This window comes from Cydia splendana, chromosome 4 (genome assembly GCF_910591565.1).
Source record: "Cydia splendana chromosome 4, ilCydSple1.2, whole genome shotgun sequence".
Lineage (NCBI taxonomy): Eukaryota > Metazoa > Arthropoda > Insecta > Lepidoptera > Tortricidae > Cydia > Cydia splendana.
The window spans coordinates 98,508-113,223 of record NC_085963.1 but is presented as its reverse complement, the minus strand read 5'-3'; the positions used below and the strand labels follow the sequence as shown (position 1 = coordinate 113,223).

General features: G+C 44.9%; 1 protein-coding gene across 1 annotated transcript in view; it reads left to right on the top strand.

The window, feature by feature from the left end:
• The window catches only part of LOC134789616 (uncharacterized), a 29,290-nt gene extending 17,427 nt beyond the window's left edge, over positions 1-11,863 (top strand). The window contains exon 5 of the mRNA XM_063760187.1: positions 11,559-11,863. Coding sequence (XP_063616257.1) covers positions 11,559-11,859 — 301 coding nt within the window. The 3' untranslated portion in view covers positions 11,860-11,863. The remainder of the gene's footprint in view (positions 1-11,558) is intronic.
• Positions 11,864-14,716: the final 2,853 nt, after the last annotated feature.

The window sequence follows — 14,716 nt, the reverse complement described above, 5'->3', positions numbered from 1 at the left end:
AACTGCTACTAGAAAAGTGGGTTAAGTTAGGTTAGAACTGCGACCTTTACAGAAACCAACTGCTACTATAAAAGTGGGTTAGCTTAGGTTACAACTGCGACCCCCCGCGGGTTGCTCACCTTGTGGTGGTGGAGGGGCTTAGTAACCGTGGCTTGATCACCCACGGTGAAGCGAAGAGGCAACCAGGGCCGGCCTCAGGGCCGGATTAAGCATGTCGGGGCCCCTAGGCAGTGCAAGGCTCGGGGCCCCCTGACAGTCAATTCTGCATACAGCATATTCAGTTGTTCAGTACAGGGAAATAAGTTTGCGTTTTTAATTTCAATCTTCAGCCGAGACGATCCGAGTCTAGTCAGACATCGTTCTGACTCGTTTTCGCTCTTATTGCTTGGACATAAAGCTTTTTTCTATCGGTTTTTGCCGACTCCGTGTTGCGTCAAGTGTGGGGAGAGCCCTTTAGGCTTAAGGCGAATTCCCAGCGGTATACCAAAGATGTGAGCTTGAGCGTCATATGCCTATCTACCTCTAATGGAAAATTTTAAGTGAGGCTACGCTCAATTAGTGCCGCAAATTTGATTTTCTTAATAGTTAATATTTTGCGAGGCTGAACAGCGATTGTCCGACCATAAGACATGCTGTTATTTTAAACGTTAAACTTCTATGAAATTATGACGTATAAATAACACTTGCACTGCGTATCCTATCAAAATCATTGCAGACTTTTCTTGGTCTAACTGTATTAATTCACCAGTCAAGCTGACATGTAGATAGAGGGTCAACCAAAAAACCTACCAAAAACGCGAGCGCAGCGAGCGCAATTTTTTTAACAATATCGCAAATTGTGAAAGCCTGTTAAAAAGCCAGGCCGGGTACCGATCTTTACCTGGGCCTAAAAGTCCGAAGTGCCCCAGTGAAGCGAGCATTCATGCGAATTAAAAAAAAAAAATTAAAATATAAACTGTTTATTTTCAAAAAAGAATAAACATACAATTAACTTAGAACTAATCTTATATTTTTAAGATTATTAGAACTAAGGGACACGGGGAGCAACCCCTATCAAAATTATTGAACATTACCATTAAGTGTTTTTACATGCTACTGAGTCTTTTTACATTTATCTCAAAGCCTCAGTTCAGGCTTCGGGATAAGTAGTTGAGCACAGACACGAACCAAATTCCATTGTTTTAAAAAGCGAGACCGCAGGCCGAGCTAGGCGGCTAAGCTGAAGTAGAGGAGATGAGGAACACAAACCGATGGTAAATTGAGGTAAAACGTGAGGCTGAAGTAAAGGTCGAGCTCAGCAATCTCCGCATTGCTCGACAAGTCCGAAGCGTCTTTTAGCGAAGTGAGGTTTCATGCGAGGCAAAAGGCCAAGTTACTGAAATCAATGTTGATATTTCTTAAAAAGCGACGCCGAAGGCCGAGCTGAAAGGAAGCAGCGCTCTGACATGAACCAATCGGCGAAAAAAGGTCACTGGTGGATCACTTACTGACGCTCAAATAATTAATTTGGTAACCACATAAAGCAGCTCAGTATGACATTAATTGCGAACTGGTTTAGAAATACTTGCTTACCATAAGTTGCTGACCAAGTATCAATTTCGGTTGACCAAATATATATTTATGTTCATTAAAATAGGAATATTCTGCAGATCGATTAAATGGCACCCAATACTAAAGTTAGACCAAGAAAAGTCTGCAACGATTTTGATAGCACACGCAGTGCAGGTGTTATTTTATACGTCATAATTTCATAGAAGTTTGACGTTTAAAATAACACTTAACTTGCACTGCTTGTGCTATCATAATCGTTGCAGACTTTTCTTTGTCTAACTGTATTAAAGGTTACACACATACATTCTTCTAATACATATAATTATCTCCTAAGAGGGCATGGGCGTACCCAGCATTTTTTAAAGGGTGGGGCAGAAGTAGGGTTACGTGCCTTAATTGTTCCTAAACATTTTTAGCTTCTCGTCAGACCACACACCAGGGTGGGGCAACTGCCCCACCTTGCCCCACCGTGGGTACGCCTATGAAGGGGGGGTAGTTGCAATTTAATAAGAGAGTGCTAAAGTTGCGCTTAGTGATGAGCCGTGGGAATTTTCCCGGGAACGGGAATATTCCCGGGCATATTCCTTTGTTTCCGGGAATATTCCCAAATCAAGGGAATATTACAATTCAGATTGGGTAAATCAAATTTTAAATTAAAGTTTGTTAAAATATGTATAATACGTTGAAAAATAAAATGACGTTCACAAAAAACCTCGTCTTTATTCTAGATACATTGTATTGTATTGTATTGTAGTTCGGGCGATTTTCCGCAACTCGACGTCTTGCGCCTATTTTGCGTGATAGGGGGTGGACTAGTCTTGCCAGCCCAGCTCCTCGAGGAATCCTATCAGACCTTTGATGTTGAGTAGGACCTCGGGGAGGTCACTCGGGGATCCGAGATGTTTTGCCCTGTATGGGGCCAATCCGCTGCATTCCAACACCACGTGAGAGGCTGTTCTTCTTCCTCCATGCATCCACGGCATAGGGGACTGTCTGTGACACCTGTTATAAAAAGATGTTTGTTAAAAAGTCCATGACCTGTTATGACACTGGTTACCATACTCAGTCGAACCTTTCCTAGTTGAAGGAGCGCCCTTGTGAGCTTACCGTTCATGCTCGGCATGGCTTGCTTGGCCTGTCTGCATCCAGTTTGGTTTAGCCAGTGTTCTGTGTGTAGTTTCCCTGTACGTGCCAGCAGCATTGAGCGTACCTTACTAAACGGTATCGGGAGGATCGGTTCCGGGCCAATCGCCCCCGCACCCGATCCTTGTCTGGCGAGCTCGTCCGCGGCGTCGTTACCTCGGGATCCACTGTGTCCTTTGATCCATTGTAAGGTGATCTTATTGTTCTGACATACCTCCATTAGTCGTTCGTGGCATTCGTGTATAAGTTTGGATGTGACTATATGGCTTTTTAGGGCCATTAAGACTGCTCTACTGTCGGAGAGTATGCGGATGGAGGATCCTACTACCTTCCTTGCAGTGATGGCAGCCGCCGCGTTAATGATGCCCATGCACTCAGCCTGGAATACCGAGTTATGGGCTCCTAGCGGAGTGGTGATTGACATGTTCAGGTCTTCTGAAAAGGTTCCAGAGCCTGATCCGCTGTCTGTTTTGGACCCATCAGTGAAGATTCTCAGCTCCCGGGGATTGAGTCCTTCGTAGTTGTCGTCCTCAAATAATTGTATTTTGTACCTTTTGTCAAAGATGGCTTGTTTGTGAATTCGATCCGTGCCCGCCATGAGCACTGGAAATTCGCTGTATACTTTTTCCAGGCATGCTGTGTGAAGAGCTCCTGTGGTGTTAGACCATATATTGAGGGTTCGTAACCTTACCGCTGAGAGACTGGCCTCTTGTTGTATGTGTAGGTGCAGCGGTGAAAGGTTTAGCATGACCTCCATGGCTGCAGTCGGAGTGGACCTCGTGCAGCCAGTGGTGGCCGAGCATGCGAGCCTCTGGAGTCTTTGTAGCTTGTCTCGTACGTTGCCTAGGTTTGTTCTTGGCCACCAAACCAGAGCACCGTAACAGAGTAGGGGGCGGATTATAGTCTTATAGAGCCAAAGGGTAATTTTCGGGTTTAGTCCCCACCTCCTACCAATCATCCTTCTGCACTGCCAGAAGACTACTCCCGCCTTGTCTATGCGTTTGTTGATGTGATTGTTCCAGTTGAGTTTACTGTCGAGCGTTAGCCCTAAGTACTTAACTTCATCGGTCAGCTGTAGCTCAGTCTGGAAAAGTGTTGGTCTGGTAAAGTTGCCAAGTGCCCTTTTATTGGTGAACATTACCATTTCTGTTTTGGTGGGGTTAACTGATAGGTCAAAATCTCTACACCAGCGTTCTACGATCCGAAGAGCTGCCTGGGTGAGGTCGCATACTGTACTGGCAAATTTACCCGATATTAATATTGCCAGATCATCAGCGTAGCCTATTGTGTAGAAGTGTTCCTCGTTCAGTTTGGTTATGAGGTTGTTGACTACTAGGTTCCACAACAGAGGTGACAGAACTCCCCCTTGAGGGCATCCTCGCACCGCCGCTACGGCCTGCGGTTCACCTACATACCTTATTGTCCTTTGATTTAGCATGTTCATGATCCACTTTACTAGTCCGGGTTCAGCGCCGTGGCTTTCCAAGGCGTTCCCTATACTGGAAAAGTGAGTCTTGTCAAAAGCGCCCTCTATGTCAATGAAAGTGCCGAGGCACATTTCTTTGCCGTGGATGGCCCTCTCAATGCGGCTTACAACCATGTGTAGAGCCGACTCCGTAGATTTACCTGAGCTGTACGCGTGCTGGTTGTTGTGCATCGGTATGTTCTTTAGCGCTCGGTCCCTCAGGTCCCTGTCGCACAGTTTTTCCAAGGTCTTCAGCAGGAATGATGTGAGACTGATGGGCCTAAAGGATTTGGCAGCTGTGTAGTCGTTCTTACCTGGTTTAGGTATGAATACCACATTTACATCTCTCCATCTCCTGGGCACGTACCCCCAGGCTAGGCAGGCTGCCATGATGTCGGTCAGGGTTTCCTGGATGAGTCCTAGACCCCACTGTAGGAGAGCGGGGAAGATCCCATCCGGACCAGCCGCCTTGAAGGGATGGAAGCTGTCTATGGCCCACCTGAGTTTCTCAGCGGTGACGACTCTGTGCGCCATTTGCCAGTTGTTGTCCGTTGTACTGTATTCCTCGTCCTGCTGATCTGCATCGGCGAGACTTACGCATCCTGGAAAGTGAGTTACCAGGAGAAGGCGTTGGGTCTCTGCAGGGCTAGATGTGTATGTGCCATCGGGTTTACGCAGTGAGCCCAATTGTGATGTGGGCTTGTGCGCTAAGGTTTTCCTTACCCGGTTGGCGTGGTCAAGTGTTTCAATGCTGCTGCAGAAGTTCCTCCATGACAGGGATCTCCAGTACCGCAATCTCTTTTTGTACCTGGCCTTGGCTTCGTAGTAGTTATCCCAGTCCACCTCAGCCGTTGTGTTCATGGCCCTGTTGAAGAGTCTTCTGGTTTTCCCCCGGAGTCTCTCCAGTTCTGGGCCCCACCACTGGTGACCCTTTATGGCAGTCTTTGCCGGTGGTTTTAAGGGGCACGCCTTGTGGTAGCTGTCTACGAGGGTATCAGTTAAGATATTTACCTGCTGTTCTATCTGAGCCGGTTCCCGAAGGTCATCCCTCGGTGGAAGCCGGTCAAGGCTTTCCCCTAGGACCTTCCTAAAAGTGGCTCGGTCCGTTTTCCTGGGATTCCTCCGGGCGGTTGGTGTGTCTCTAGATGCTAGTAGATTGAAGCGAATCCATCTATGGTCTGAGCAGGAGGCCTCCTGGGAGACTTGCCATCCCATAATTAGTTCACTGACCTCCTCCGAAGCCAGAGTCAGGTCGATAATCGTCCTGCATCGTTTGTTTACAAATGTTGGTTCAGCGCCTATATTTAGAATGTTTAGATTAGTAGTCACAAGATATTCAACAAGTGTCTTACCTCTGTTGTTGCTGGTCTCCATTCCCCACAGTGGGTGGTGTGCGTTGGAGTCGGCCCCGATGATTATTGCGAGGCCTGATCTCTCGCAGTGGCTGACCAGTCGTTGTAGTTCGGCAGGCGGTGGCTCGTCCTCTCCGGGCATGTACGCCGAGGCGAGGACTAGGTCGCGACAGCCTGTTGGCAGTGGAACTTGTAGTTTAATCGCACACAGGTCTCTGGAACAGAATTCAGTGAGCGGTTGTGCAATAATATTGTTAGTAGTTAGGATACATGCCCTAGGGACGGCATGTACCGTGGAGTAGTAGAGCTTACCTTTCGTGTCGGACAGCCCGCGTATGTATCCATTGCCCGCCCATGGTTCTTGTAGGAGGGCAACGGCTGTTGGCAAACCTACCAGGCAGCGTCTGAGTTGGGCCGTAGCGGCCACGCTGTGCTGGAGGTTTGCTTGGATGACACTAGTTGGTGTCCATGTTGTCGGTGGTGGGGGCGGCATCTTGCATCTCCCCTCCCTCCTTGAACATGTCGGCCAACCCCGACACTATCCAAGCCGACAAGTCCTCACCCTCGGATGATGACCTGGCTGGTCCCTCACCAGTGCCAAGGAGCTCATCCTCCGAGAGTTCGGGTATCGTCGGCTTGGGTAGAGGCAGGGGGGCAACTTTCTCCCCGGAGACAGACTTGCTCTGCTCGGAGGTGCCCGCGGCCTGTTCGTTGGGGACCTGTACTCCCGTTACCCTTAGGGTGGAACCTTGCAGGGTGGGAGGCTGGTCCAGGTATTTGCCTCCGGGACCCCTGAACCTGAGGTAGACATTGCCCACCCCACAGTTCAGGGATCTCCCCCTCTCCATGAAGGCGGGGACGAGGTCTTCGGGGATTGTGAACTCGACAAACCACCCCTGGTCTTGCCGTAGTATTTGTATAATGGACCAAGACCCGACCTTGGCCCATTCGTTCTGGTACCTTAGTCCGTCAGCTGCCTGACGGACGTCTTCCCAGGACGAGTTATTAATGTTGGGTATTAGGAGCCCGCACTTAATTCTCCTTGCCATCTCCGACTGGCGAACCGCCTTAAGGGAGATGTCTGGCAGGGTTAGGGCCTGGACACATCGCTGAGACCAGGCGGCCGAGTATTCGTCTTCTGCGAAGACCCTCAGCTGCCCCTCAGCGAAGATGGGCTTGCCCTTGAATTTGGGTGGCCTGGCTCCTACGAGGTTTCTCCTCGCCTCCTCCACGATTGCTTGGTGCAACCCGCGGAGGATGGCGTTGGAGTGGTCAGCGGTGATCTTCCCCGACTTCGCGTCAGTAATGACGATCGTCAGGTCAGATGCCGCTGCTTGTGCGTACGACAACGGTTGGCTTGGGCTCACTAGTCGCTGCTTTTTGTTGTCTCCTTGCGGGGAGAAGGACTCATCTCGCATCCTTTTAGCAGCGGCTCGTGCGAGCTTACCAGGTCGTCGTTTGGAGGGATCTGCGGCCGAACCCGTAGGGCTGTCGCCCGACGTTCCAGCCTTAGGGGGTAGGGTGGAACCTTTTCCCTTCGGCGGAGGCCTGGCAGCAGCAACCTGCTTGTTCGGCGCCGGTTTGGGTGCCGGCTTCTGGGAAGCCTGCACACCCACACCGGTTGCAGAGTGTGTCGGTGTTGGTGTGTTGTCCAGTTGCTGCTCTCGCGCTAGACGAGCTGCACGCCTCTGGTTCTTGTTTTTCTTCTTCTTCTTAGCCACCCCACCTTGACGTTTAACAGGGGGGGGTGGGTTAGAGGAAGAAGAATTCACAGGTCTGGCAGGGTGAGGCTTCCCAGCAGGGGGTCGCTTCTTGGACCTTCGGTCCACTACCTGCCAGTCCTGGAAGGGGTTTGGGCCGGTCTGCTCCCCAGATGAACTGGGTTGCGGACGGGCCGGGGTTTCGGTCTGACGCACTGTCACTGGAACAGCTTGTCTCGCCTGTGTGGCTTCACCATTAGCGATGGACGCTGCTGGATCAGCTTGGGGTTTTTCGTTAGACCTGGTATCCATAGTTCGTAACGATTAACTTCATCCTCATCGGCTCCCACCCTACAAGGGCCCACACCTTGGGAACGCTTACACACACATATAAAAGGTGCTTTCAGTCGTTAGGACACCGACTCGGGTATAGAAGTGAGAAGTTGGCTAGTTGCGCGACATCGGAAATGTGTGAAGGTGGGACGTAGGGTCGTCCAGGTCAGACGCCCTCCGCCCGATTCACCTAAACGCACTTCCTCAGCATGGCCTTTCACCACCGCATCAGCAGCCGAAACTGCCTCTGCGGCCCTCTCACTTCTCGCCGTGAGCCCACCTACGGTTCCTCACTTGACCATTTCCCGGACTGTGGCTAGTAGCCCGGGCTACCGTTTTGCCCGAAATTAGGGCCGAAGCAGACGTGTTACCACGCGGGTTGGCAATGGCTCAATCCCCAGGATCCCGTCATCCTTGCGTACGGCGCTCTACTGTGCAGGTCCTAGCACAGGTAGGTTATGTATAGGTCGTCAGTAGTAACCTACACCTACTGACAACACCAGTGTGGATGTTAGCCGCCACTAGAAAGAGGCACGAATGCCAGTCGCTAGTGACGTTGCCCAGGATGGACCGGGGGTGACAGACGGACCTTTGGGCAGGCCGGAGCCCACCCAAACTTCCCCCTGTCTCCCGCTCGGGGAGGTCATCACACCACTCCACCCCTTCTAGATACATAAATTATACATGTTTTAAATACTAAATTTTAAGCTTTTTTGTTCAATCACAAAATCGTTTATCTTTTTCGCGGTGCATTTTATGTGCAATATTTTTTTATTTGTTATTTGAGAGTTTATGTTTCTATCTCTTTCTTTCAATATATTGGTATCCCTTCTTCTAAAAAGATAAACCATGGTGCACTTACTCAGTCTTTGAACGTATCTGGTGCTATCAACACGTGCGTAGATGTGCAATGTGCATAAGTCATGAGGCCGAAAAGTAAAGTGTTTGAACATTTTACTACTCATACAGTTAACAACAAAGTCACGTTTTGTTGCAAATATTGCAATACTGTGTATTTATTTAAAAATGCTACGAAATTCGCCTGCCATTTAAGCAAATGTGCCAAAACACCATGTGACGTTCAGTGTTTCTTTAAAAACCGTGAAAAAAATAAGTCCAGCAGTGCTGCAAGTGAATCGCATGGTGAACCTAGCGGTTCTACACATTCTCACATTCCATATCAAGAGCCAAACCAGGACTCTACTATGTCTGATGTCACAGATAATTCGAGTACATCGATGAGCATCATGAACACCGCAGAAACTGTAAGTTAATAATAGAATATAAGTACATGATTGTATTGCATGATAGTGAATTGACCACGAAAGTGCAACACGTGGTAATTTAATTGTGACGTTATCTGGTAAAGGGAGCTTATTGTCAGTGGCATTTACGCCATTGTTAACGATGACACCATACTACCCTCTACTCAAAGGTCCCTTTACTCAGATAACATCACAATTATTTTTTTTTAAATATAGAACGAGACTTAACTGTGGTAATTTTACTGTAATTTTAGATAAGGTACCTATTTACTTGTATGATGTAAACAATTAAAATTAATTACGTTACGCTATTCAGAAATAAATAAAAATACCACACGTTGCACTGGCACACAAAAATTCAAAGCCACGTGTTTTTTAAAGTGCAATAGTAACATTACTTATTACTGTTTTCAGGTTGGAATCCACCAAGCTATTGCAAGAGCGATTTATGTAACTGGTTCACCATTTTCGCTGTTTGAGCATCCGTTATGGAAAGAAGCATTCCAAAAGGTGAATCCCTTATATAAATTACCGTCCCGAAAACAGCTGGCAACAACTCTTTTGGATAAAGAATACGCAGAAGTAGAATTAGACGTGACGGATAAAATAAAACGAGCCAGCGTTTTACACGTGGCGATTGATGGCTGGTCTAATATAAGGAAAGAGCCGATTATAAATGTTATCGTATATACACCGAAGCCCTTGTTTTACAAGTTCATCGAGACAGATAATAACAGACACACATCTGAGTATCTATGTAATCAAGTGTCAAATATAATGGAAGAGTTCGACACATCAAAGTTTTTTGGAGTTGTAACAGATAATGCGGCTAATATGGTGCGTTTCGGCAAACTTCTGCACGACAAATATAGTCAAACACAATGGACTGGGTGTTTAGCTCACACTTTACATCTTTTAATAGGAGATATATTGAAGATATTAAAGATTAGAAAATTGTTTAAGCACATTGTCAATGTCATCAAAACGATTTCAAGTTCCCACATTCTTGGTGCTGAATATAGAAGGATCGCTGAAGAAAAGTCTGTGAATATTACACTCCATTTGCCAGTGAAAACCAGGTGGGGCAGCTATTTGTTTTGTTTGCAGAGTTTTCTGAAGTCGAAAGTTGTACTACAAAACATGGCAGTGAATATGGCCACCGGACCATTGAGACGATACAAAATCGAACTGTTGAATGAAGATGTCTGGTCAGAAGTGCAAGATCTAGAAATAGTCTTAAAGCCAATTGTCCAATGGATTCTAATGTTGGAAGGAGATTACCACGCAGTGCACTTAGTGCATAAAGCATTTAATGATCTACATAAATTATTAGACACCCCGACTTCCAAAAACTTTTTAGAAGACAGTTTACCCACCTTCAAAAATAAGTTTGAGGAAAGAAAACTGAATGCCTTAAAACCTTTACATTTGGCCGCAGCAATTTTGGATCCCAAAAATCAAGGAGCTTGCTTAACAAACGAAGAACACCTAGATGGATGCGATGTTATAATCAATATGACTGATGATGATGCTTCCGACATATTAGTGGATATCGCTAACTATAAAAGTCGTAAAGACATGTATGAGAAAGATTTTTTGTGGAAAATGGCTGAAAAGGTGGAACCAGTAGTTTGGTGGGAAACCCTTTTTTCGAAGACTGCATTAGGGAAAATAGCTTTGAAAGTACTATCGGTACCTGCAACTTCAGCGGCAGTAGAGAGATCGTTTTCGACTTTTTCTCATATCCATTCGAAAAAAAGAAATCGCCTAAAAACAAATAGAGCAGGAAAGGTGACCTTTATATCACACAATTGGAAACTCATAAATAAACCAACTCCACAAAAACCTGCAATGCCAATTTTATCTGATTGTGTTTGGGACTCAGGAGATGCAAGTTCAGATTCTGAGGATGACTTTTCTGACATTGTGGATATTGAGGAAAGCTCTAATTTATGTTTGGGTCTCAGTGATACTGAGGTTGAAAATATCACAATGCGAAATGCACAAAGCTCTGACGACACTGATAACAGTGACTGATAGTGTAGACAGTTAGAATATGTGATAGCATTAGACTTTATAGAACTAAGTAAATCCAATATTTACAGATAATGACAAAAAATGAACATATAGATATACTCTTTTATAGATATTTTTAGATTTTATATTGTTATATTAAAGTTAATTTTTATACACTGAGATTAGTTAGTAGGTCAAATGTGATGATTATATAACGCTTTTGTTAATTTAAGAAAAAATGTTATTAGAAAAAATATTTAGTCAATTTACTGTGATTTTTAATTAAACTGTGATGATTTTCTAAAATTTGTTTTTATTTCCAATTTTTTCAACAACTATGGGCATATTCCCGGGAACATTGGGAATATTCCCAGGAAATATTGGGAATATTCCCAGGAACATTGGGAATTTAGTTGCCTGTGTGAGTTACACTGTCTAATGTCTCAGTTAATAGTTTAATGGATAACGTTTTGATAGAATCCCCTATAACACAATATGTAAACATTAACAATTTCAAAATTCCCCAATGTTCCCTTCGTGTGGGAATATTCATGGGAATATTCCCGGGAATATTCCCACCTAGGGATTATTCCCGGGAACGGCACATCAGTAGTTGCGCTGCCTTTCCCCCACAGGTGGGGGGTAGTTTCGTAGTTGTAGGCAGAAACTATTTAATAGATAATAAGTAGGAACATATTATCAATATTCTGTCAATGATTAACTTGCTTCTCAGGCTAAAAAAATCACCGTATGAAGTTTGGAGCGACATACGTTGGAAGGATTTGGTGAAGGAGTTCCCAGATGGTTTCACTGACATGTTCCTGTATAGAATTGCTAAGACTGAATTCCGAGGGGTCGCCAACTACCAGGAGATCCCTCTGCCACAGCTCCTTGGACAAGTTGCTATAAATAACAGGAAAAAGCCGAATAAACGACTAACATCACTCCAATACAATAAATCCGATGGAACTCTCTCATGTATCAAGCATGATATACTTGTAAACGAAATAATGGAAAATATGTCAATAAAGTAATGAACCTTAACTTTATTTACCCTGAAAGATTATTCTGATACGTTTGGGGGAATTCACTATAGGTTGGGCAAGCCATATGCAATTCTTTATAGTCATGAATCTAGTATTAAACTGGATTGGCATGAGTGGTGGGGATAACTGACAGAACGGGATAGTCTTACGTATCTTTCAGTAGGAGTAGCAGAGAAAGCGCTATTATTGTTTGTCCTTGTCACAGTCTCACATGTTTTTTGTTCCCCACCGTTTTTTTAGTATGGATAATGGTGGGCAACAAATAAATTCGACCAATCATAGTGACGCATTGCGTATGTTTGTTTTGTCCCTCACGGAGGCACGCGTATACCACTTCTATAGGATCCTACCTTCTATGTTTATAGTATGTTACATAAAGTTAGTCAAGCAGTTCTTGTCAGTAGAAAAAGGAGGCAAATTTTAAAAATGTAGGCGCGAAGGGATATCGTCTCATAGAAAATTTGAATTTCGCGCCTTTTTCTACTGACAAGATTTGCTTGACCATCTATACATTCCACGACTCTGCTCTTTCGGCACAGACTATCCTCTGCCAAGCGAGCCAGTTTAGAGCCTACTTTTTAGGGTTCCGTACCCAAAGGGTAAAACGGGACCCTATTACTAAGACTCCGCTGTCCGTCCGTCCGTCTGTCTGTCACCAGGCTGTATCTCACGAACCGTGATAGCTAGACAGTTGAAATTTTCACAGATGATGTATTTCTGTTGCCGCTATAACAACAGATACTAAAAACAGAATAAAATAAAGATTTAAGTGGGGCTCCCATACAACAAACGTGATTTTTGACCGAAGTTAAGCAACGTCGGGCGGGGTCAGTACTTGGATGGGTGACCGTTTTTATAGATAATGGTACGGAACCCTTCGTTTGCGAGTCCGACTCGCACTTGTTTTAATTTGTCGCCTTTTTCTACTGACTATATAGCTAATGCTGGCTGCACACGTAACTATAAATCGTAGCGATTAATCTGTGCAGTCCGACTGTGCAGATAAATCGAACGTTCCTAGTGCCTCCACACGCCTCCGATATCGGCGTCGATCGTCAGTTCTCCGCAGAAGCTCACGCAAGAAACATGTTATCCATGTCATCAAAGTTAATATGGTAGTTACTTCGAGCAACACCGGCTTCTGACACATCGGAAGTTAAGTTTTCTTAAATTTTCTAATGTTCCGCGCAACTTTCTTATTTTTTTCTGTCATAAGAAACTTCTACTGACAAGAACTAACATATAGACAGTCAAGCAAATCTTGTCAGTAGAAAAAGGCGCGAAATTCAAATTTTCTATGAGACGAAGTTCCTTCGCGCCTACATTTTTCAAATTTGTCGCCTTTTTTTTCGGATGAGATCTGCTTGACCAACTTTAAAACAAAAAGAATTAGCGAAATTAGTCCAGCCGTTCACGCGTGATGCCGTGACCAAGAGAAATATGGATTAATTTTTCATTATTTACTTGAAGAACGATCGCCATCCACACGTAACGATAAAACTGTGCAAACGCATCGACAACGATTTATTTAATATAATTTGCAACTGCCACCGATGAACGATAATCGACAACTTCGAGCAACACCGGCTTCCGACACATCGGAAGGGAGGGGCCCAAGCGATATCTCACCGTACATATCTTTCTGCCATTTTTCGCGGGGGGAAAGGTGCACACAGTCGCACTTCTCACACACTTACATACAAAATCCAATCTGTAATGACGGCATAAATACATAGAAAATGACACACGTCAAAGACAAATCTTGCAAACCTCGATCTCTTTTTGTGTACGGACGAGTGACAAGTGTCACAACACGCACACTAACACATTTTCGTTGAAGTATCTATATTAATAAACGCGAGCCGCTTTGACGGAAAAACCAAAAGAAATTATGCTCAATCCTTCGAGCAACACGGAAGGGAGGCGGCATTCGCACTATTTCCCCTCTGCCGAGGTACAAGATTAGCGCGTCAATCTAATCTAGCGCGGGTAATAAAACTAGTTGCACTTGGATTTTTCACTAGACCGAGTCCAGACGCGCGCGTGAACACTGCTGCACAAAAATGCCTGTTTGCTCGGTTTTTTGTTATAAAAAGAGGTCGGGGACATCAAATTTACAAAAAGAAAGTGTTACATTTCACATGTAATATTTTTTTTTACATAGCATACGTTTAATTACATTAAAAACAATTATTATATTTTAGTCTCATGTAATTGTTGGATTTATCGATTTTGCTCGCTCAGTACAAATTGCGGATCGGTCGAGCGACAAATCCGACTTCTCATCTCTCAGAATACAATAACATACTTCAACGAAAATGTGTTAGTGTGCGTGTTGTGACACTTGTCACTCGTCCTGACTCGTCCGTACACAAAAAGAGATCGAGGTTTGCAAGATTTGTCTTTGACGTGTGTCATTTTCTATGTATTTGTGTCGTCATTACAGATTGGATTTTGATGGGATTTTGTATGTAAGCGTGTGAGAAGTGCGACTGTGTGCACCTTTCCCCCCGCGAAAAATGGCAGAAAGATTTGTACGGTGAGATATCGCTTGGGCCCCTCCCTTCCGATGTGTCGGAAGCCGGTGTTGCTCGAAGGCTCAATCGAAAGAGCTTGAAAAAATATCACTTTTGAATCGAGAACATATATCCGCAAAATTCGTATTGTCGCGTATTTTGCATTTAAAAGTGAAAAAATTTCGACAAACAATACTAAAGGCTCAATTTGTCGGTTGACATTTGACAGCTATGCGTTGCGTTTAGAAACTGCAAACATGCTTACAAGTTAGGTTGGTCGTTTTTTTTTTTAATAAAAAGCAAGACGAATATTACTGTTTATTTGATGA